At 41.4% G+C, this 22,779-nt stretch overlaps 1 protein-coding gene across 4 annotated transcripts in view; it reads right to left on the bottom strand.

Annotated features, from left to right (window-relative positions):
• Positions 1-7,994: 7,994 nt before the first annotated feature.
• si:dkey-150i13.2 overlaps positions 7,995-22,779 on the bottom strand; it is a 72,008-nt gene continuing 57,223 nt past the window's right edge. The window contains exons 9-10 of one of the 4 annotated variants that reach the window (XM_073939533.1): positions 12,441-12,567; positions 9,255-9,527 (exon numbers count right to left, since the gene is read on the bottom strand). In XM_073939533.1, coding sequence (XP_073795634.1) covers positions 9,514-9,527; positions 12,441-12,567 — 141 coding nt within the window. In that variant the 3' untranslated portion in view covers positions 9,255-9,513. Of the gene's footprint in view, positions 12,568-22,779 lie in introns of all 4 variants that reach the window. The other 3 variants (XM_073939534.1, XM_073939537.1, XM_073939531.1) reach the window with 3 other exon arrangements.

Raw genomic sequence — 22,779 nt, 5'->3', positions numbered from 1 at the left:
TGTTGCAGGAGTGGCGGAATCCATAGATGCACTTGTGCTGGTCTGTCCCGATCCTGTCATGAAAGGGGATGTAAACATTCTGGTGGGAACAAATACATCTGTAGTGAAAAAGCTGGTAGAAGCATGCAAAGAAAAGGTGGGAGATGATTTTCTACATACCTTGACTGTTCATCCTGAGATCAGAGATGCTTATGAACGGGCCATAGCAGTTGAAAAGAGTCACTGTGACGACAGCAGAGGAACTGTCTGGTATCTTAACCCTAAGCCATTAAAGTTGCCTCCCGGAGAGAGTGCTAGGGTTTATGGAGTGTTGAAATGCCCTTCTGCTTTTTCTGGAAAGACTCTGTTAGTCGATAAGCCAGAGGAATCTGTGTTTCCAGATGAACTGCTTGTAACCGCCGAAGTACAGGCCAATACTGTTGTTCAGTCAAGAAAGATTGGAGTTACGATCAGAAATGTCTCCTCTCGCACTGTAAATCTTAAAAGAGGAATGCCCATTGCTCATGTGTTTCCAGTGGAGGTTGTGTCTACCAGCTCAAAACCACAAGAGTGTAGTGGACAGACTAAACTAGATGCTAGCTCATTTAACTTTGGTGATTCCTCTGTGCCCAACGAATGGAAACAACGACTGGTTAAAAAGATGTTGGAAAGGACAGATGTGTTCTCCTGTGATGAATTTGAAGTTGGATGTTCAAAGAGTACCCAGCATCGGATTCGGCTGACAGAGAACAAACCTTTTCGTGAGCGTTCAAGACGTCTTGCTCCAGCTGATCTGGAAGATGTCAGGCTACATCTAGAGAAGTTAAAAGGAGCAGGGATTATCACAGAATCCAGGAGTCCATATGCTTCTCCGATTGTTGTAGTACGGAAAAAGAATGGCCAGATCAGAATGTGCGTGGATTATCGAACGCTAAACCGACGTACTATTCCAGATCAATACACTGTTCCACGGATAGAGGATGCACTAACTTGTCTGAATTGGAGCAAGTGGTTTAGTGTATTGAATCTCAGGAGTGGATATTACCAGATTCCTATGAGTGAAGCAGATCAAGAAAAGACAGCATTCATCTGCCCAGTGGGGTTCTATCAGTTCCAGAGAATGCCACAGGGGATTTGTGGAGCTCCATCGACTTTTCAAAGAGTTATGGAAAAGACCGTTGGGGACATGAACTTGTTGGAAGTATTAGTGTATCTGGACGACCTCATCGTATTTGGCAGGACATTGGAGGAGCATGAAGAGAGGTTGCTAAAAGTCTTGGACAGATTACAGAGTGAAGGATTGAAGTTGTCTTTGGATAAATGCACCTTCTGTCAGACCTCTGTCAGCTACGTTGGACACATTGTCTCCCAAGACGGTGTCTCAACAGACCCCTCCAAGATTGATGCTGTAAAATCTTGGCCTCGACCTCAGAACGTGTCAGAACTGCGTTCATTTTTAGGTTTCTGTGGATACTATAGAAGATTTGTGAAAGACTATTCAAAAGTATCCTATCCACTTAATCAGCTCTTACAAGGTTGTCTGCCTGCAGCAAGTTTGAAAAAGATCAAAGCAGGACTTCGCCCAAAACAATTAGCGTACAAAGCTACTGACCCTTTTGGGAGTAGATGGACTGATGCATGCGAAACTGCCTTTAAAGAGTTAAAGGTGAGATTAACTGAAGCTCCAGTCTTGGTCTTTGCAAATCCTCAGCTCCCCTATGTATTACATGTCGACGCCTGTTGTGAAGGACTTGGTGGTGTGTTGTACCAGGATCAAGGAGAGGGGTTAAAACCAGTGGCATTTGTCAGCAGAAGTTTGACGCCTTCTGAAAAGAACTACCCCGTCCACAAACTTGAGTTCTTGGCATTAAAATGGGCGGTGGTTGACAAGCTACATGACTATCTCTATGGGGTTAAATTTGAGGTCCAGACAGACAATAACCCGCTAACTTATGTTCTGACAACAGCCAAGCTGGATGCTGTAGGACATCGTTGGCTGGCAGCCCTCTCAGCCTATGACTTCAGTCTCAAGTACCGGCCTGGGAGACAGAATATCGATGCTGACGCATTATCTCGTCGATCTCATCAAAAAGAAAAGGAATGGACAAGTATTCCATCTTCTGGTGTAAGATCTTTGTGTAAGCTGCCAGGTCAGGACAAGCCAAACTGCTTTGCAAGTGTCAGCAGGATTGTGACGTCATTAGGTGGATCTCCTAAGTCAATCCCCAAAACGTACTGTAATTTAGCTACATTGGATACTCTAAAAATTCCTAAATTGAGTTCTGTGGATCTGTCCTGTGCTCAGCAAGAAGACCCATGTATGGGTGAGATATGGAGAGCTTTGAAAAGGGGAGATTTGTCCACAGTTAATAAAGAAGCTCACAAAGACATTCGACTGATCATGAGAGACTGGGACAAACTAGTTTTGGATAATGGAGTAATGTTTCGGTGCACTCAAGTACCAGAAAGACCTTGTCATAAACAGCTATGTCTGCCCAAAAAGTTCCATGAAGTGGTTTTAAAATCACTTCATGATGATTCAGGTCACATGGGGTTTGACAAGACCTATGGTTTTGTGAGAAATAGATTTTACTGGCCCCGAATGAAGGTTGATGTTGAGAAATATTGCCAGACATGTGCCAGGTGTGTCCAAAGAAAGACTTTGCCTAGAAAAGCTGCACCCTTGTCACATTTGTCTAGTAATGGACCGATGGATCTTGTATGTATGGATTTTCTTTCCATAGAGCCAGATTCCAAAAACATCTGTAATGTCCTTGTCATCACGGACCACTACACAAGGTATGCACAGGCCTTTCCAACTAAAGATCAGAAGGCAACCACAGTTGCGAAAGTTCTGTGGGAGAAATACTTCATTCACTACGGACTGCCTAAAAGGATGCACTCAGACCAAGGTCGGGATTTCGAGAGCAAGCTCATCCATGAGTTGTTTGACCTATTAGGAGTAGAGAAATCCCGAACAACACCGTATCATCCGCAGGGTGATCCGCAGCCTGAACGGTTCAACCGAACGCTTTTAGATATGCTGGGGACCCTGGATTCAAGGCAGAAACAACAGTGGAGTCGACACATTGGACATCTTGTGCATGTGTACAATTGCAGCATGAATGACGCCACAGGGTATTCCCCTTACTTTCTTATGTTTGGCAGGGAAGCCAGGCTGCCCATTGACTTGAGTTTTGGTGTGTCAAGTGATGGTACTTCTGTAAGGTCTTACCAACGGTTCGTAAAGAAGATGCAGAACGAACTGAAATCTGCTTATCAGCTAGCAGAGGAAAATGCTGAGAAGAAAAATGCAGGAAATAAGAGAAGATATGATCAGAGATTGCATTATTCTCACCTGGTTCCTGGGGACAAAGTCTTGATACGAAATCTTGGACTCCAAGGAAAGCACAAATTGGCAGACAGATGGAATTCTGAGCCTTATGTTGTCCAGAGCCAAATGCCTAACCTACCTGTGTTTCGACTTAAGCCACAGAGTGGAAATGGACCAGTCAAAATTCTGCACAGGAATCATATTCTTCCTATTCGACAACAGTTGAGACAGAGAGTTTCAGACAAAATACCAAAAGCTCAAGAAAGACTTCTGAGACAGAGGAAAAATGTTGTAGAAAGTCAGAGTACAGAACAAGGAACTAATGATGCCTCTGTAGTACAAGAAATTGAAGTCAGAGCTGATCAGACTGTTGAAGAAAGTTGTGAGAGTGAGGATGAAGAATATGGGGTATGGGTTCCAATTCCTAAAGACAGTCAATTGCCTTTTAGTGGGAATGAATCTTTACAGAGTGATTCAGTTGTTTCTGAGAATGAAGTCAGAGATACTGTAAAACCTGTAGATGTGAAAGATAAGACTCCTCAAGGAGTTAGAACAGATGATTCTGTAGAGACTGATTCAAGACTTCTGGTTGAGAATGATTCAGAAAATTTACAAAATTTGAGTCAAGTGTCAGATCTTTGTGATACTGTTACAAGTATAGTGCAGGATCTAGAGAGTGTGGATCAGAGTAATGAAAACGAAACTATCTCTGATAGTTTACCTGAAATTAAAGGGAGGTCTCAGAGAATGAGAACTGTGCCCAAGAGGTTAACATATGATACACTTGGGATGCCAACAGTTGAACCTGTTGTTGTGCAGGCCAAAGTAGTAAATCCAGTCAAATACAATTCTTCTGTATATTTGTGGTTGCATGTGCCATCAAGAAAAATTAGTACATGTGCTGTTACTTTGAAGAAAAGACAGTAATTAGAGTTATTGCTGGGTAATTGATCATTGTGTCATATTTGCCGTTATTTTGTGTTTTTATTTTGAGAGGTACTCTGCATATGTCATTGATTCAGATAATGAGTAACTGTGAAAGAAAACAAGTGTAATTTTGTGATATTTCATTCATTTAGATGTATTTTTCCTCGTTATGAGGGCATAACGATTCTTGGTGGGGGGAGAATGTAGAGCTCTACTAATATAGGATCTGTTGATATTAAGCAGTTTTTGTTTTTCTTTTATTTTTTTCAACAAACTATTTTAAGAACTTTCTGCTAAATAACAAAGGTGTTTAAATTCTGATATCATAGTTATTTATGAAAAATATTATCTAATAAATAAATAAATATGTTTTATGTGTCGAGTTTGATGACCTCTAGAGGTTAGGGGGCGGAGCTTAGAAGACGGGAAGGAAGTGAAACCAAGAGCAGAGAGTCAGATGCGTTGGATTTAGAGTTTTTGTTTTAATAGTTTGCCTTGAAATAGTTACACAAAAGAAAATTCATGTGTTAGTTCTGAGTTTACAAAGACTGTTAACCCACATCCTTAGTGCATTTGAGGATCGCTGGACAATCTGTGTGGTTAATTGTTCAGAGAGAGAGAGAGAGTGAACGTCAGACCTGCGGACTGAAAGATCGATTGGAGAGAGACTGAGGCTTTGCTAATCGGGCCTGTTTGTTTCGTGATCGGAGGATTTACAACTGCGGTGATGCAATTCGGGATCGCGGATGGACGTCAGAGACGTTTGGAGTGTGTCTGGTTCTGTGAATGGGTACTGTGATTGTGACCTTCATTATTTCTACGGATTCTGTGAGTACTGAAAAGTGTTTTTTTCCAACGTGAGCTCCAACATTGCGCGCCAACGTAAGACTTAAATCCCAGCTGGGTAACATTTTATTTTGGGTTTTATTTGATGCTATAATGTTGCTCAAATGTGTGTTTGCTTTGTATGTCTGATTAAGTGAAGCTGTGTTGTCACTGAAAGTGAATTGAGTCCTACAGCTTTAAAGTGATTTAAAACACAATGAAAGAAAATTAACACAATAGCCTCACAATATTTAATAAATGTAAAAAGTTATTATATGCCTTGCATTTGTGATTTTCTTTTACAGAAAGGGTGAAAATTAATGGTTAAATAAACCAGTGTGTAAAATAACTTGTAAATGAGAGAGTTAAATTATATTATGCAATAGAAAAAGAAAACAAATAGTCACTTCTACTCTGAATAACACTACATATATATCTGAGGCCCGGTGTTATTAAGTGTTTGTTATTACCATTTGATGAACAGACATTGATAATTTTAAAGTTATAGGGATGTGCCTCTCACCTTGAATTTTATTTGAATTTCCCTAGACATATTACTTTTTCTGAGCTAGTTAAGGGGAGAGGGCTACACTTGCTTTGGTCAGGTTTCAATCCTTCCTTTGAAAGTACATGCCCCAGGTATTTAATTTCCAGGCCCACTTTGCATTTTTCTTTATTCAGCTTGAACTTTTTGACTCTAGCTCTCTCTATCACTTGTCTCAATCTTTCATCATGTTGTTGTCTTGTCTCTCCCCAGATTATTAGGTCATTAAAGGTGCAGTAGGTGATTGTCTTCAGAAACATTTTTTGTTGTGCTGGTTGAAAGTCTTTTCACAGTCCAATAGTAATGATTACAGCAAATGATCTAAATGTGTTTATATGTATTTTTATATTCTAGGTAAAGCATAAAACAAAAAAATGTTCATCCAATAAATAGAGTCGGACCGTCATCTCCCTTAATTCCGATTAGCTGGTCAGACTGTGCAATGCATGCTGGGATTTTTGTTCTCTGCCACACCCAGCAAGTGTAAGGTGTAGGCCAGTTCTGGGCCAGAATAAAAGCAAACTGTGGCCCAGAATAGGGTCAGTTCTAGTTTATTTGGTTGAATTCTGGCTAATATGTGATATTGCTTTGGCTTATTTGTGGCCCAGATCTGACACACAGGAGCGGACCGCCCAAGAGCCATCATTCCATGCGGTATGTGGTCCAGATGTAAGTGTCTGGTGTGGGCCGGATCTGGGCCAGAATAAAAGCAAACTGTGGCCCAGAATAGGGTCAGTTCTGGTTTATTTGGTTGAATTCTAGCTGATATGTGAAATTGCTATGGCTTAATTTTGGCCCAGATCTGGCAAACAGGTGCAGACTGCCCAAGTGCCATCATTCTATGCAGTATGTGGGCCGGATTTGAGCCACATAAATTTTGCTAGCTGGGTAGCGTTCCCTCTTGACTGCTGTATTAAGATCACACACATCTAAGCAGATTCTCAATTTTACATTATTCTTTTCCCTAATCACAATTGGATTTACCCACTGCATCGGCTCTTCTATTTTTGCTGTTACTTAAATTTTTTTCTATCTTGTCCAGCTCTGCTTTCAATTTTTCTCTTGAAGCAGGGGTGTCCAAACTCGGTCTTGGAGGGAAACACACGTTATTGTTGTCATGCAGTGAACTCGGCCAATTGTGTAATATCAGTGTTGTCATCAGAGCTCGTGCAGTCGCTCTTCAGATGCTGCACGGGCTAAATCAATCGTCGGATCCCAGAGCACTGTCACAATACTTTGATGCCACGTGTGACAGTCACGTGGCATCGGCGCAGCATCAATCTGGACAAAATTTCTAACCAGCATGCATTACTTTAAGACAGATTTCGATAGATCTGCGCAGCGCTGCATGAAGTCGAATGTACTTTTTGATTACATCCACATAACTTCTGATTGGGTTGGCCCATCTCGAAACCAGGCGGTTGTCACCAATTGGGCCAAATACTTAACATTTATTATTAATATTACTATTATTATGATCCTCATCATCATTATTTTCATAATATCATACTTAGCAAGAGATCAAATCGGCCTGCATGTAAAAACACTACATATAATTTTTTTTTTTTAAAAACTGACTGGTCCACATTTAAAATAATGGTTAGACCCTTCTGGCATTTGACAGATGGCCAGTTCGCCCCTGTATATAGCTATAGTTTGTGTAACTTGTAATTATTATTATTTTTTAAAAAAGGTAATAGTCGAAACTCGACTGTTGTGAAAGATTTTTATTACACCTTGTAAACGAAATTTTTTTAGGATACTTTTATCTCCATATGTCATTCAGGTCAAAGGTAGAACATAAATTGCCCAATTCTTGAAGAAGAGACCTATTAGGACGAGGCGGCAAACAATCTTTTTGTAACGGAGAGTCTGACAAGGAGGGATCCATCTACAGCACGTTTATTAAACACAGTTTAATAGCAATCAAACACCAAGTGCTGGAAGATGAACTCAAAAGAACAATAGGCTTAACGGATCGAGAGGCAGGCAGCAAGTATTCGTTGGTCGGTATAACAAGCGTAGGTCTGGGCAGGCAGCAAGATAGACAAGGTCAAAAGCAGTTCGGGTTGGCAACAGGAGATCAAACAGGTATCAGAAATCAGGGATAAATGCTCAGTAATGTCAGCAGCCGAGCAAAACAAGACTTCTTAATGAAGTGAGCATGAACGCTGCTATATGTGTGAGTGTATGAGAAGAGTCATGTGCAGCGCAATCATAGGCAGGAACAGGCCTTGTGAGTAATGTAGTGCTTAAAAGACCCGTGAGGGAGACCTCTGCTGGCCAGTGAGGGGAATGACTGGGACCGAATCGGTGACACTTTTACAGAATCCCATATTGTGTTGTCCCCTCCAACTTTTTTTTCCTTATTTTATTGTTACATTGTGAGGGGCAAAGCGAGGCTTTATGAAACACTGAAACAGTTAAAGCAAATGTGTCGTAGCTTCAAAACATTTTGAAACATGTCTCAGTGACACCAAGTGGTCATTTTAAAAATTGCACTGAAACAGCTTCAAATGAGAAGCTAACGTAGACTAACCATATTCAGTACACAACGGTGCTTTTAACACTAATCTCTGAATAAATACTTATCGGTCATAGTCAAGCTATGTATCTGTGTAATCTTTATTTCTCACTCTTTTAACCCCAAGCACAACAGAGACCTTCCTACTATCTGTGAATATGCAGCTGTGAAGTGAATATTATGTTATCAAAAATTGTTCAATAAATTATCTTTTGTTGAATAAATGCTTTGAAATGGGGATATTTAAAAGTCAGGTGTGGGTGATGATGGCATCTCCACCAGAGAGAGCCTGAGAGAAAGGCTGCAAATGCTGTTTGGATCCTCTTTGTGCAGTGATGATGTTTATATTCATAAAAGGTCAGGCAAGTTAGCCTTAATGTGCATGAATTTAATGTTTTAATATTTAAAATTGTCATGCTGTAATAAAATAAACATGATATAAAAATTAAATGATTGTGAAGCTATTACATTTTAAACTTTCATAAAAGAATTATTAAATATCATTAACTTAGTTAATATCATTAACTAAGTTAAACACAATAATGGTATATTCTGACATAAGATTTTAATAAGACTTCAAACAATGCCCATTTTTGCCAGTGAACTAAAGTTATGCACCCTGTGCGGAACACTATTTTATTCGTGTACGGAACACAGTTAATATCTATCATCTTCCGTACACATGTGAAGACGGTACTTTTCCCATCTTTTCTCAAAAACTACTGGTCCAAAAAACATCAATCAAGATTTGGATTGTGCAATAGGTATTCCCTCAGAAAATGAACAAACAAGCATGCTTATCTGGCTTTCACTGACGGAGAAGTGGTCATTTGAGTGCGCTGAATAGCGAAAAGTGTACGGAACATGGTTAGTCTACGTTAATAGGCTAATGGTCTAATAGGCGAATTATATCATACGTTGTGGAATGGCTTTATCAAAGTGGTTTGGGGGAGTGGTTAGTGTTCTGAAACGCTGACACCATGGGTTCGAATCTGGCATTAGTATAAATCATAATTTATTCTTTTAACGTGTTGTACTTGTAATGGCGGAGTCACATTTGAATAAACAGTGATAATAAATATGTCTGTCACAATGTTCAAAGAAGACATGAAGACCCAAATGCAAGTGACAGTTTATTAAACTTAGAAGAGAACACAGAACAAAGAGAAGCTGGCTAGCTGGAAGTCAGGTGATCACAAGAGGAAGATGAAGGAACAAATAGTTCTCCGTCAACAGGGCGAATAAAGTTCATCGGGGAGATCTTCAATCTCCGTCAACAGAGCGAATCAAAAGTTCATCGGGGAGAACTTCAATCTCCGTCAACAGAGCGAATCAAAAGTTCATCGAAGAAAAACTTCAACCAGCGTTCAACCAGCGAACTCAACAAGGAGAGCCTGACAAAGACACAGAGACAAGTGAGGACAACGAACTGACAAGGTGAGACAGGAACGCTGAACATTTATAGCCACAGTAATGCGCTACACCTGGAGCGCAATAATCAGCTGAGCGGTGCTAGGCGACCGATGACCATGATCATGTGACCGCCCAGCTGATGACATGAAAACAACAACAACACTGACAGCCACGCGACTCTCACACAAACACAGAGACAAGCGCACACACACACCGCAAACACAAATAAACAAATCACACCACGCAGACACATCATAGAAGATGATCCACAACCGTGACATTACCCTCTCCCCAGACGAGCCTACCTGGCGATTGTAATCATCGAGAAGAGAGTGATCCAGTATGTCCCCGGCCGGAACCCAACTTCTCTCTTCAGGACCGTAACTGGGGGGACTGGTGCATGCGGATTAATTGCCGTATGAAAAACGGGCTTTACTTTAGATATATGAAACACGGGATGAATTCTCCTGTACGCTGGAGGTCATTTGAGGCGGACTGCCACAGGATTAATGATTTTAGTGACAGTAAAAGGGCCAATAAATTTAGAAGCTAACTTATTACAAACGGTGCGGAGAGGAATGTTTTTAGATGAAAGCCACACTTTTTGACCGACAATGTAAACGGGAGGCTTAGACCGGTGGCGATCGGCTTTAGACTTAGTGCGCTCCCCCACCTGGAGGAGGGTCTGTCTGGCCCTGTTCCAGGTGCGGCGGCACCTCTGGACAAAGGCGTGAACGGAGGGGACCGCGACTTCGGATTCCAGACTGGGAAAAACTGGTGGCTGGTAACCTAGACTACACTGAAACGGAGAGAGGCCCGTAGCCGACACTGGTAACGAATTATGTGCGTACTCCACCCACAAAAGTTGCTGACTCCAAGAGGATGGATTCTGCAAGACCAAACATCGCAATGTGCGCTCAAGATCCTGATTGGCTCTCTTGGTCTGACCGTTACTCTGGGGATGAAAACCAGAAGAAAGACTAACAGTAGCCCCCAATAAACGACAGAATTCTGTCCAGAATTTAGAGACAAACTGAGGCCCCCTGTCAGAAACCACGTCTGTCGGGAGGCCATGAATGCGAAAGACGTGATCAATGACAGCAACCGCTGTCTCTCTGGCTGAAGGTAATTTGGGCAGAGGGACAAAATGAGCAGCCTTTGAGAACCTGTCCACCACGGTTAAAACCACCGTGTTGCCGTTAGAAGATGGAAGACCCATAACAAAATCTAGCGAGATGTGTGACCAGGGTCTCGAAGGCACTGACAGCGGTTGAAGGAGTCCAGCAGGTGGGCGATTGGAAGACTTAGAAGCGGCACAGACAGAGCAAGCCAAAACAAAATCGCGCACATCACGAACCATTACTGGCCACCAGAATCTTTGTTTAATAACAAATAATGTGCGACTCACTCCCGGATGACAGGCTACTTTGGAGGAATGACCCCACCGGATAACGTCGGACCGTAGATCCTCTGGCACAAATAATCGACTCGGCCGGCATCCGATCGGGGGCGTTACCCCATCCAGGGCTGTGCGAACCCGCGACTCGATCTCCCAAGAAATATTCGCCACAAAAACCCTCTGCGGAAGCACCGGATCTGGAGATGACGTACGATCCGAGCGATCAAAAAGACGAGATAACGCATCAGGTTTGATGTTCTTAGAACCTGGTCTGTACGAGATTGAAAAATTAAATCGTCCGAAAAATAATGCCCACCGAGCCTGCCTAGAGTTTAGTCTCTTGGCAGATTTGATGTACTCAAGATTTTTATGATCGGTCCAAACGATAAAAGGCACCCCAGAACCTTCTAACCAATGTCGCCACTTCTCCAACCCAAGCTTGACGGCCAGCAACTCTCGATTACCAATGTCGTAATTTCTTTCTGCAGCAGATAAACGATGTGAGAAATACGCGCAGGGATGAATCTTGCCGTCCAAGGCAGAGCGCTGGGACAGGATGGCTCCGACCCCGACCTCGGACGCATCGACCTCCACCACAATCTGCCGAGAAGGATCAGGGGCTATGAGAATCGGGCTGAAACAAAGCAACCCTTCAGTTTGGAAAATGCAGCTTCGGCTGCGTTAGACCACCTGAACGGTGTTTTGGAGGAGGTCAAATTAGTCAGAGGTGTGGCGAGCTGGCTGAAATTGCGAATAAAACGCCAGTAAAAATTGGCAAAGCCCAGGAACCTCTGCAGGGCCTTACGGGAATCTGGGGTTGGCCAATTTACCACAGCCTGAATCTTCTCTGGATCCATGCGCATCCCCTCGACCGACACGATATGCCCCAAAAACTGAACCGACTGTGCATGAAAAACGCATTTCTCCGCCTTGACATAAAGCCCATTCTCTAACAGCCTCTGCAACACTCGCCTGACGTGCTGAACGTGTTCCTGGAGAGAGTGAGAAAAAATCAGAATGTCATCCGGGTAGATATAGATAAACTGATCTATCATATCTCTTAACACATCATTGACGAGTGCCTGGAAAACAGCCAGGACGTTAGAAAGACCGAAGGGCAGAACGCAGTACTCAAAATGCCCTCTAGGGGTGTTAAATGCGGTTTTCCACTCATCCCCGGGTCTTATGCGAACCAAATGATAAGCATTGCGGAGATCTAATTTTGTGAAAAAGTTCACCCCCTGCAGGCGCTCGAAGGCTGAAGACATCAACGGCAAAGGATACTTATTCTTAACCATGATGCTGTTCAGCCCTCGATAGTCAATGCACGGACAAAGAGAACCATCCTTCTTTTTCACAAAAAAAAATCCCGCCCCCGCCGGTGAAGAAGACGGGCGGATGATCTTGGCTGCTAGAGAATCAGAAATATATTTCTCCTTAGCCTCCCTCTCTGGAACAGACAGCGAATATAACTTGCCCTTAGGCGGAGACGTACCTGGCAATAAGTCTATAGCACAGTCATAGGGATGGTGAGGAGGTAGAGAAGCAGCCCGAGACTTACTGAACACTCTCTTCAGGTCATGGTACTCACGGGGCACGTTTGATAGATCCACCTGCTCCTCCTGAAACACAGAACAAGGAACATTAGAGCAAGCAGACAATAAACAAGATTCATGACAGCTCTCACTCCAAGAAAAAACTGCATTATGCCCCCAATTAATGTGAGGTTTATGTAACACTAACCATGGATGTCCCAGAATGACAGAAGTATCAATGGTGTCAGTGAGAAAAAATGTAATGAGTTCTGTGTGATTCCCAGAAGTAATGAGTTTTATGGGAGCAGTAATGTGTGTGATGGTAGGAAGGGACAGTCCACTAAGAGCATGCACCGCTATAGGTAAAGAAAGAGGAGAAACAGGGATGTTCAGACTGTTCGCTAATTTAGAATCAATAAAGTTCCCCTCGGCTCCTGAATCGATGAGGGCGTGGCATGTGTGAGAAATGGAATTAAAACACAGTTTGATAGATAAGGAAGTCATATTAGGAGAGTTCCTTTTAGGCATAATTTCACCCACCAATAAACTCTTACCCATAGATGGCTTATTATTTTTGGCCGGACATAAAGCCACAAAATGACCCCCAACTCCACAGTACATACACAACCCCCCAGCACGTCGACGACGTCTCTCCTCCGAAGACAGACGAAACCTTCCCATCTGCATGGGTTCGGGCTCCGGCTCAGTGGGCATTGCCTCTTGAACACAGGGCTGCAAAGCCAGACGCTAAAGACAGAGCTCCTTGTAATGTCCCCTACGTTGAAGACGATTGTCCACTCTTACCGCCAGATTGATGAGCCCTTCAAGCGTTTTAGGCAACTCCAACGCGTAGATCTCATCCTTAATGTGCTCCGCTAGACTGTGAAAATCATGTCCCACTGCGCCTCGCTGTTCCAGCCACACTCCGCTGCCAGCGTGCGAAACTCGATGGAATAGTCCACGACACTCTGATCTCCCTGACGGAGCTCTGCCAGCTTTCTGGACGCCTCTCTGCCTGAAGCTGCTTGATCGAAAACCACCTTGAGTTTGTCCGAAAATGCTTTGAAAGTGTTACAACAATGGTTCTTGTTCTCCCATACCGTAGTTCCCCATAATGCCGCCTTACCTGTGAGCAGATTAATCAAAAATGCCACCTTGCTCTGCTCGCTGGGAAAAGAAGAAGGCTGGAGAGCGATATACAGTGAGCATTTAGCTAGGAAGGCTCGGCATAGATGGGATTCACCTGCATAACTCTGCGGCGGAGGTAATTGTGGTTCACTGGAGCGGCTTTCACTGACAACTGGACTGGCTGGTGGATCAACGGGAGGAGGCGGCAGAGCGGATCCGGCGGCGAGACCCGAGCTGAGACGCTGAACTTGGGTGGTGAGCTCAGAGACTTGGTTCACCAGAGCTCTAATGGCTTGGCTGGTGACTTTCATTTGCTGATCCTGATGATCTAAGCGAGCGGCGCTGCGGGACAAAATCTTTTGGATCTCCAAAGTGCTTGCTGGGTCCATATTGGTCAGTTCGTTCTGTCACAATGTTCAAAGAAGACGTGGAGACCCAAATGTAAGCGACAGTTTATTAAACTTAGAAGAGAACACAGAACAAAGAGAAGCTGGCTGGCTGGAAGTCAGGTGATCACAAGAGGAAGATGAAGGAACAAATAGTTCTCCGTCAAGAGAGCGAATAAAGTTCATCGGGGAGATCTTCAATCTCCGTCAACAGAGCGAATCAAAAGTTCATCGGGGAGAACTTCAATCTCCGTCAACAGAGCGAATCAAAAGTTCATCGGAGAAAAACTTCAACCAGCGTTCAACCAGCGAACTCAACGAGGAGAGCCTGACAAAGACACAGAGACAAGTGAGGACAACGAACTGACAAGGTGAGACAGGAACGCTGAACATTTATAGCCACAGTAATGCGCTACAACTGGAGCGCAATAATCAGCTGAGCGGTGCTAGGCGACCGATGACCATGATCATGTGACCGCCCAGCTGATGGCATGAAAACAACAACAACACTGACAACCACGCGACTCTCACACAAACACAGAGACAAGCGCACACACACACCGCAAACACAAATAAACAAATCACACCACGCAGACACATCATAGAAGAGCAGATAGATCCACAACCGTGACAATGTCAATGTTTTTTTTATTTTTTTACATATAAAGATTTTTATTTAAAAATATTTTATGTATATGTATATGTCATGTATAACTATAGGGGGATCTCACTCCTCAGCCTCCCAGGGAAAGTGTATGTCAGGGTACTAAAGAGGAGGATCCGGCCAAGGGTTGAACCTAGGATCCAGGAGGAACAATGCTGTTTTCCTCTGGGCCGTGGTACACTGGACCAGCTCTATACTCTCACCAGGGTGCTCGAGCGTTCATGGGAGTATACTCAACCAGCTCAACCAAAACAAATATGTGTTTTGTGGACTTGTAGAGGGCATTCGATTGTGTCACTCGCAGCATTCTGTGGAGGGTGCTCGGGGAGTATGGGGTCAGAAGCGATCTGTCGAGGTCTCGTCCCTGTATGAACAGAGTAGGAGTTAGGTTTGCATTGCCGGCAATAGGTCAGATTTGTTTCAAGTGCATGTTGGACTCCGGCAGGGCTTCCCTTGTCACCAATTCTATTCATAATTTTTTATGGACAGAATTTCAAGGCGCAGCCTTGGGCTGGAGGGGGTCCGGCTTGGGGAAAGCTTTTGATTTACCGGTCAATCTACGTTCCTACTCTCACCTATGGTCATGAGCTTTGGATCATGACCGAAAGGACATGATCTCGGATACAAGCGGCTGAAATGAGTTTCCTTCGAAGGGTGGCAGGGCACACTCTTATGGATTGGGTGAGGAGCTCTTGACACCCCGGAGGAGCTCGGAGTAGAGTCGCTGCTCCTCCCCTTCGAGAGAAGTCAGCTGAGGTGGCTCGGGCATCTGTTTCATATGCCTCCTGGATCGCCTACCTAGAGAGGTGTTCCAGGCATGTCCCACCGGGAGGCGGCCTCGGGGAAGACCCAGGACACGCTGGAGGGACTATGTCTCTCGGCTGGCCTGGGAACGCCTCGGGTACCCCCCCAGAGGATCTGGAGGAAGTGTCTGGGGATTTGGAAGTTTAGGGTTCTCCCTAAGACTACTGCCCCTGAGACCCGGCCCCGGAAAAGCAGCAGAAGATGAATGAATGAATGTATTTAATGTTCTGCTGTAGATGGACTAAGCCTGCTTCTTTTTTTACAAATTATTTCTCCAGCCTTTGAAAAAAATCCTCTCATAGGGTACATTTGTTGCAGGCATACATAAGTACTTCTGCGCAAGCACATACTATTTTGGGGAAATTATTTTTCTTTCCTTCCAGTATTCTAGGAGATTTTCATTTTTTGGCCAAAATGCATCTGTTAGGTATTTTTTCACATCAACAGTAGCTTCAGTAGTAGCACTGCTTATCAAGTTGGATTTCCAGACATTACTGAAGACCTTCTTGCAGGTGTGAGCCTGTGCAAAACAGGACCAAAGCATATAATTATAATTATAATTATAATATAATTACTATTATATTACTGACAACAATATTACCTAATTGGACAACTGATTCCTGCTTTGCAAGGCCCTTTTTTTCTCATTTAGCTTGTGCTGCAACATCCGGTACAGTGGTATAAGCTTTAAGGCTAAGACTCTCTGTTCTTCTGATAACTCAGTTGTATGTGTATGCCTATGTGGATGCATATGTATACCTATGTGGATGTATGGATGTATGTGTATGGATGAATATGTATGCCTATAAATGTGAGCATATCAATGTATCAGCAAATGTATCCTAACTATTTGTCTGTGTCTATAGCCTATCTATCTATTAATAAAGTTTTATTGTAGCTTAAATATGCACTTCAAATGTCACAAAATAACAAAATATCTCTCCTCTCACAAAAACCCATGAATTGAACATGACATACCAAAATTTTTATCCTTCTTTTATTGAATTCAGACAGATGTGCGATTGTAATTTGTTTACGACCCTGTCAATTAAACGCAGTTTCGGCTGGTATGCCACATCTCGAAACACTTGGACCGCCTTGATGCTTTAGACACTTTAGTCACATGACCTGGGTTTTTTGGACAATGCTTCAGTGCAGTGTTTTGAAACACTTGCGCTTTGGGATCTCGGCACTGTGTCGAAATGTCAGTTTCGCATGAGCCATCCCTATTGTTCCATTACTTTTTTAAATTGGTCTTCAAAATTCAAAAACAGGGCCTTGTTTTGTGTGCTACTATACATGCATAATTATTTTCAAATAACAAATAATTTAGCATTATTTTTTATTTTACCCCATCAACCTGAATTGTGTTTGTCTTAAAAATGTTCGCTTTCAATAAACCTCTTAAAATTGCAACACCTGCTGCACAGCTACTCTCATATGATATGAATTAATCATCACCCCACTGACTTTTTTAAAAGTTATAGTCTGACGAGAATGCATGCGTTTCTTGAATAAAATAAAAAATCACATTTAAATTTCCAAAAAAAAGAAGAAACAAATCAAAACAAAATCGCTTTTATATTTAACAGATCTTTCAACTTTTAAACTAAACTTTTGTGTTAAATGTATAAAACAAGGGCGTCACGGTGGTGCAGTAAGTAGCACACAACAAGGCTGCCTCAAAGCAAGAAGGTCGCTTATTCGAGCCTCGGCTTGGTCAGGTGGCATTTCTGTGTGGAGTTTGCATATTCGCGTGGGTTTCCTTCAGTTGCTCTGGTTTCCCGTACAGTCCAAAGACATGTGGTACTGGTGAATTGGGTATGCAAAATTGTCTGTAGTGTGTGTATGAAGGTATTTTTGGTGCAAAACTCCCAAGCAGCTGTAAAAGTGTAATTGCTAGTTGTGAAGAACAGCCACAAATGTGTATGAATAAATTTGTACTCGCAGAGCAAATTTGCACATGTGTATCAGTAAATGTGTACTTGCAGATCAATTTGCAGATGTGCAGGTGTTTTTTGTCTCCAGCAAACACAACACAACGTTTACACCTGTTCAAATCCTTCAGTGCAGGTGCACAAATCTCAACAGACAAATCACAAATACAGAATCTCATCCGCTCATACTCTTTGCTACTATTGTTGCAGTGAATATGGTGCAAAACACATTTACACACCTGCATCAGGAAATGTGAAGTCACAGACAAAACTTGCACATCTGTAGATTAGAATGTGTATCCACGCAAAGAGAGCTGAACGCATGTAGAATGTTTAATTTATTTTGTTCTGAGCATGAACACAAATATGATACTGCAACGGCTGAAATCTGCCGCTATGATTCTCAAGTGCTGTTTTTCACTTGCAAATCTACGTTTCAGTACTCTCGCTCTTTTGCCCCAAACATCACTGTGATATGTGATGCAGAAGTGTCTTGTGTATCTGCCAACCAAAATGTGGGCTCTCCGAAAAATTCAGCCAATCAGAAAAGGCTTCCTTGACCTTGTTTAGCCATAGAAAGAGCTTGCGACTGAACGAGTGGGGGAACGATGGCAGCCTGAAAGCAGCAGTCCAGTAAAGGTATGTTTTCATTGCTTCTTCTTTGCTTCATTGCTTCTTTTTTTTTCTCATAGTTGTCGTTAGTTGTTAGCTCAAATATAAGTATGTTAGTGATCTGTATTCATTATATACTTACTTATATATATATATATTAGGGATGTGCGGAGCAGCCGGTATTTGTATATGTATTTGTATTTGTTGAGGGGGGAAAAGTATTTGTATTTGTATTAGAGTAAATTCAAAATGGCATAAAAAAATATATTTTTTCTATTACACTTCTAATTTACGTTATAGTGTAAGTATTGTTTAATTATACCCATTATATAAATTATAGATATGCATTATGAAATATTGGTTGTTGTTTTTGAACATGTGACAAGAAACGTCATTGAAAAGAAAATAACATAGAAGCCATTACCTCATCCATGGTTAAACCAACAACTAATAAAATACCATTGTGAATATTATGAACCCCACCACCACTGTTCTTGTTAAAGGACACTGAATAGACAAAATAAAAACAAAAAATACTTCAAAAAACTGTTCTTCTTCTGAAAGAACTTCTTTCTAATGCACAGAATTCCAAAAACTAAAATTAACTAAATAATTCTAAATAGACCCCTGACTGGGAGATCTGGCAGAATAAAAGTATTCTATACAATACTAAAAGATACAGCCCTGCTTTTGTCATCTGCCTGACACAAAACAGACACAAAGTTTGTTTTTGTTTTTTTACTTTTTTATGTATGTAACTGACTTGGTGGGGCAGAATGTGGTTGTGTTGATGGTTTGGTGCTTGTGGAGGATTTAGTGCTATGTTCTGCTAGCTGTGCTGATGAGGGGATTGATGCTTGTAGGGGGTTGGCAGACAGTATCAGGAGAGGATGCTTTTAGTGCATGTGATAATCCATTACATAGAGGGTTGCAAGGTGGCACAGTGAGTAGCGCTGTCGCCTCAAAGCAAGAACGTTGATTGTTCGAGCCTCGACTGGGTTCTCCCCATGTTGGCATGGGTTTCCTCCGGGTGCTCCGGTTTCCCCCACAGTCCAAACACATGCAATACAGGTGAATTGGGTAAGCTAAATTGTCCCTATTGTATGCGTGTGAAAGAGAGTGTATGGATCTTTCCTAGTGCTGGGTAGCAGCTGGAAGGGCATCCACTGCGTAAAACATATGCTGGATAAATTGGTGGTTCATTTCACTGTGGCAACCCCAGATTGATAAAGGGGACTAAGCCGAAAAGAAATGAATTAATGATTACGCATAGAAGATGTTGACAGATGTTTAATACCTCTGCCTCTGCTGATTTCACTTTTGCACACATTACATACAGTATCACTTTGTTTTATCTGCAGCACCACTGACTGTAAAATGCTTCCACACAGAACTTGAAGTTTTTTTTTTTTTTTGACAGGTGGATTACCAAGAAATGGCGTCTCACTCTTTTCTATTTGGTGCCCAAATGTATTTGAGGAGTTTCAAATTAATAAAAAGTGACGGGAAGCTATGCTAAGGTTAACTAGCCTATAGCATATATCTTGCTGTCTGCAAAAGACAGTAATTTAGACGTACCATATATCTCCCATAAGTGCATACTATTCGACACAACTGCAGAAGCATCGTTTTAACCTTTATAAACGAACGTTAACGTTACTCTGTCAACAGTCTATTGTTTAAATTACCGCGCTAATGCAGCGTAATGGAATATCCCGATCAATCAATAGTGATGCAGTGAAGTTTTTTTTTTCGTTCAGCCGAGCCTTCTCTGTCTGTTGCTGTGTGGAGACACTCAGGAGTCGGAGTGCCAGACACCTTTTACCTCCACCACGCCCTCCGACTCCTGAGTGTCTCACTCACTCTCTCTCACTCTCACTCACGCGGGCATGCACTGTAGTCTCATGAGGAATCGCTGCTTTTTGATACAATGTTTTTCTTGCTCCTGAATACAAATAATTTTTCAAGTATTTTTTTGAAATAAGTATTCGTAAAAACATCCTATTCGTGCCTTTCCAAATACCATATTCGGGTTCGGCTCCACCCATAATAAATATATATGTATAATATATATTCAGGATATATATATATTTTGCAGTATGTGCACCACTTCTGTATTTAGTGTTACAGTAAAAAAGAAAACAGTAAAATGATGTATTACATTTTACAGTAAATTTAATACTATTGTAATCAGTATTACAGTAATTTTACTATTTTTTGAAATTCAGCAGCTACTGGATAATTGTTGCCAGTAACTTGCTGTTAATTTAACAATTTTTTTACAGTGTAGGAGACCAATCCCTGTTTTACAAAAGCTATTGTCTTCTCACATAATACGACTTTGTAAATTAAAATATTTAAATTATATTCAAAAACGAAACACCATACTGCTTATATATATATAAGCAGTGTGGTGTTTCGTTTCTAAATGAATCAAATCGTTTGAGGGATGATTAGTTTTTACTCCAAGGATTGATTTTGTTTGTCATTTTTGCAGGAACATCAGAAGCGCTGCTGCCCTCTTTCACTTTTCCTTTTCCAAAACATCATTTGGCCTTGATCATTTTCTATCTTGTAGCAGTATCTGTTTATTTTATGAAATTCAGCAGCTACTGGATAATTGTTGCCAGAAACTTACTGTTAATTTAACATTTTTTTTACAGTGTAGGAGTCCAATCCCTGTTTTACAAAAGCTATTGTCTTCTCACATAATACGACTTTGTAAACTAAACTATTTAAATCATATATTTATTTTAGAAAAATGGCAGACAAGGGTGCGTCTTCGCAGGTAAGCAAAACCAATGCATTGAGGTGAAGTTGGTTTTATAGTTGCACATTCTGATTTTTTCCTTAATAATACAATTTTTAAAAATATTGGTTTTTGGGAATGGTTTTTCCCCATTCCTCTTTGCAGTACCTCTCAAGCTCTATCCAGTTGGATGTGAAGCAACGGTGTAAAGCCATTTTCAGAAATCTCCAGTGATGTTCAATAGGATTTAGGTCTGGGCTCTGGCTGCACGGGCCACTTAAGGACATTCACCATGTTGTATTGAGGCCACTCCATTGGTATTTTGGCAGTGTGCTTTGGGTCCTTGTCCTGCTGGAAGATAAATCGTCGACCCAATCTGAGGTCAAGAGCACTCTTATAGGTTTTCATTTAGGATGTCTCTGTACATTGCTGCATTCATCTTTCCCTCTATCCGGACTAGTCTTCCATTTCATGCTGCTGAAAAACATCCCCTCAGCATGCTTCACTGTATGGATGGTATTAGCCTGGTGATGACCAGTGCCTGGTTTTCTCCAAACCGTAAGCCTGGCATTCACTTCAAAGAACTCAATTTTGGTCTCATCAGACCAAAGAAGGTGGGGGGCAGCTGTATGGTGATGGCACCCAAAAGTGATTAATGATTTATTTGCAATAAAGTTTATTTAATAATCTTTTCATGATTATGAATTCTATGAATCAAAGAGTAGATGAGCTCATGAAGGAGGTACAAGACTTGAAGATAAGTCTCCAGTTCACTCAGAAAGAGGTGGATGAGTTGAAAGTTAACTGTAGAGAATATTCAACTGAATGTAAATCAAATGTGGATGATATACAAAAGTTCGCCGAATCTCTTTTGATATTAGATGCTAAAGCCAATTATTTGGATGGTCAGTGTAAACAGAATAATATAGTGGTGGAAGGAATTCCAGAATCTCCAAATGAGAAATGGTGTGAATCTGAATAGAAAGTAAAGCAGATAGTTCAAGAGAAACTACAACTTGATCAAAATAAAATTACCTTGGAGAAAGCACACAGAATAGGAAGGATGAGAAACGGGAATTCTAGTCGACAGCGGCCTGTTGTGGTTAAATTTCTTAAGTATAAAGACAAAGAAGCAGTGCTGGAGAGAGCAAAGTATCTCAAAGGATCAAACATATACTTGAATAAAGATTTTCCAGAAAATGTGCGATTAAGGAGGAAGGAGCTTATGCCAGAATTAAGTGCTGCAAGAGACAGAGAGGAGAAATAGCGTATTTGCGTTATGATAAATTAATCACATTCCCAGCATCACAAATTACAAATGATAGCAATAGAAAATCAAAGAAGACCTCAAAGTCGAAGTAGATCTATGGCTTCCTTAGGTTAGCGTAATAGATCTGTGGTTTTCTTAAGTTAGCTTGAGGAAATTTAATAAAAATAAGAATGAGATTGAGAATTTCTTTCTATGAATTGTGTCAGTATCAATTAAGTTACCAAAGAAAGGATTAAAATTAGCTCATGTTAATATCTGTAATCTTCGGAATAAACTTGATGAAATATCCGATGTTTTGATTACTAATAATATTCATGTTTTAGCAGTAACTGAGACACATCTTGATCAAGCATTTTCAGATGATATAGTAAATATAAATGGTTATAATATCTATAGGAAAGATAGAAATAAATATGGTGGAGGGGTTGCCATATACACTCAAAGTCATATTCCAGTAAAGATAAGGCAAGATTTAATGCCTGTAGAAGTAGAGGTTCTGTGGCTACAAGTACAGTTATCATTTGTTAAATCATTACTTGTTGGTTGTTGTTACAGACCACCGTGTGCAAATAGCTGTTATTTAAGTGAATTGTGTGATATGATTGATGTATGTGATACTGGAAATGAAATTTACTTGATGGGTGATTTAAATATTAATTGGATGTCTCAGGACTGTTCCATAAAAAACTAAAGTGGTGAATGTAATTAATGCATGTAATTTAACACAAGTTATTGATCAACCAACAAGA

Source organism: Danio rerio, chromosome 23 (assembly GCF_049306965.1).
Source record: "Danio rerio strain Tuebingen ecotype United States chromosome 23, GRCz12tu, whole genome shotgun sequence".
NCBI classification, from domain to species: Eukaryota; Metazoa; Chordata; class Actinopteri; order Cypriniformes; family Danionidae; genus Danio; species Danio rerio.
The sequence above is the reverse complement of the archived record's forward strand: the minus strand, read 5'-3'. Positions and strand labels throughout refer to the sequence as shown.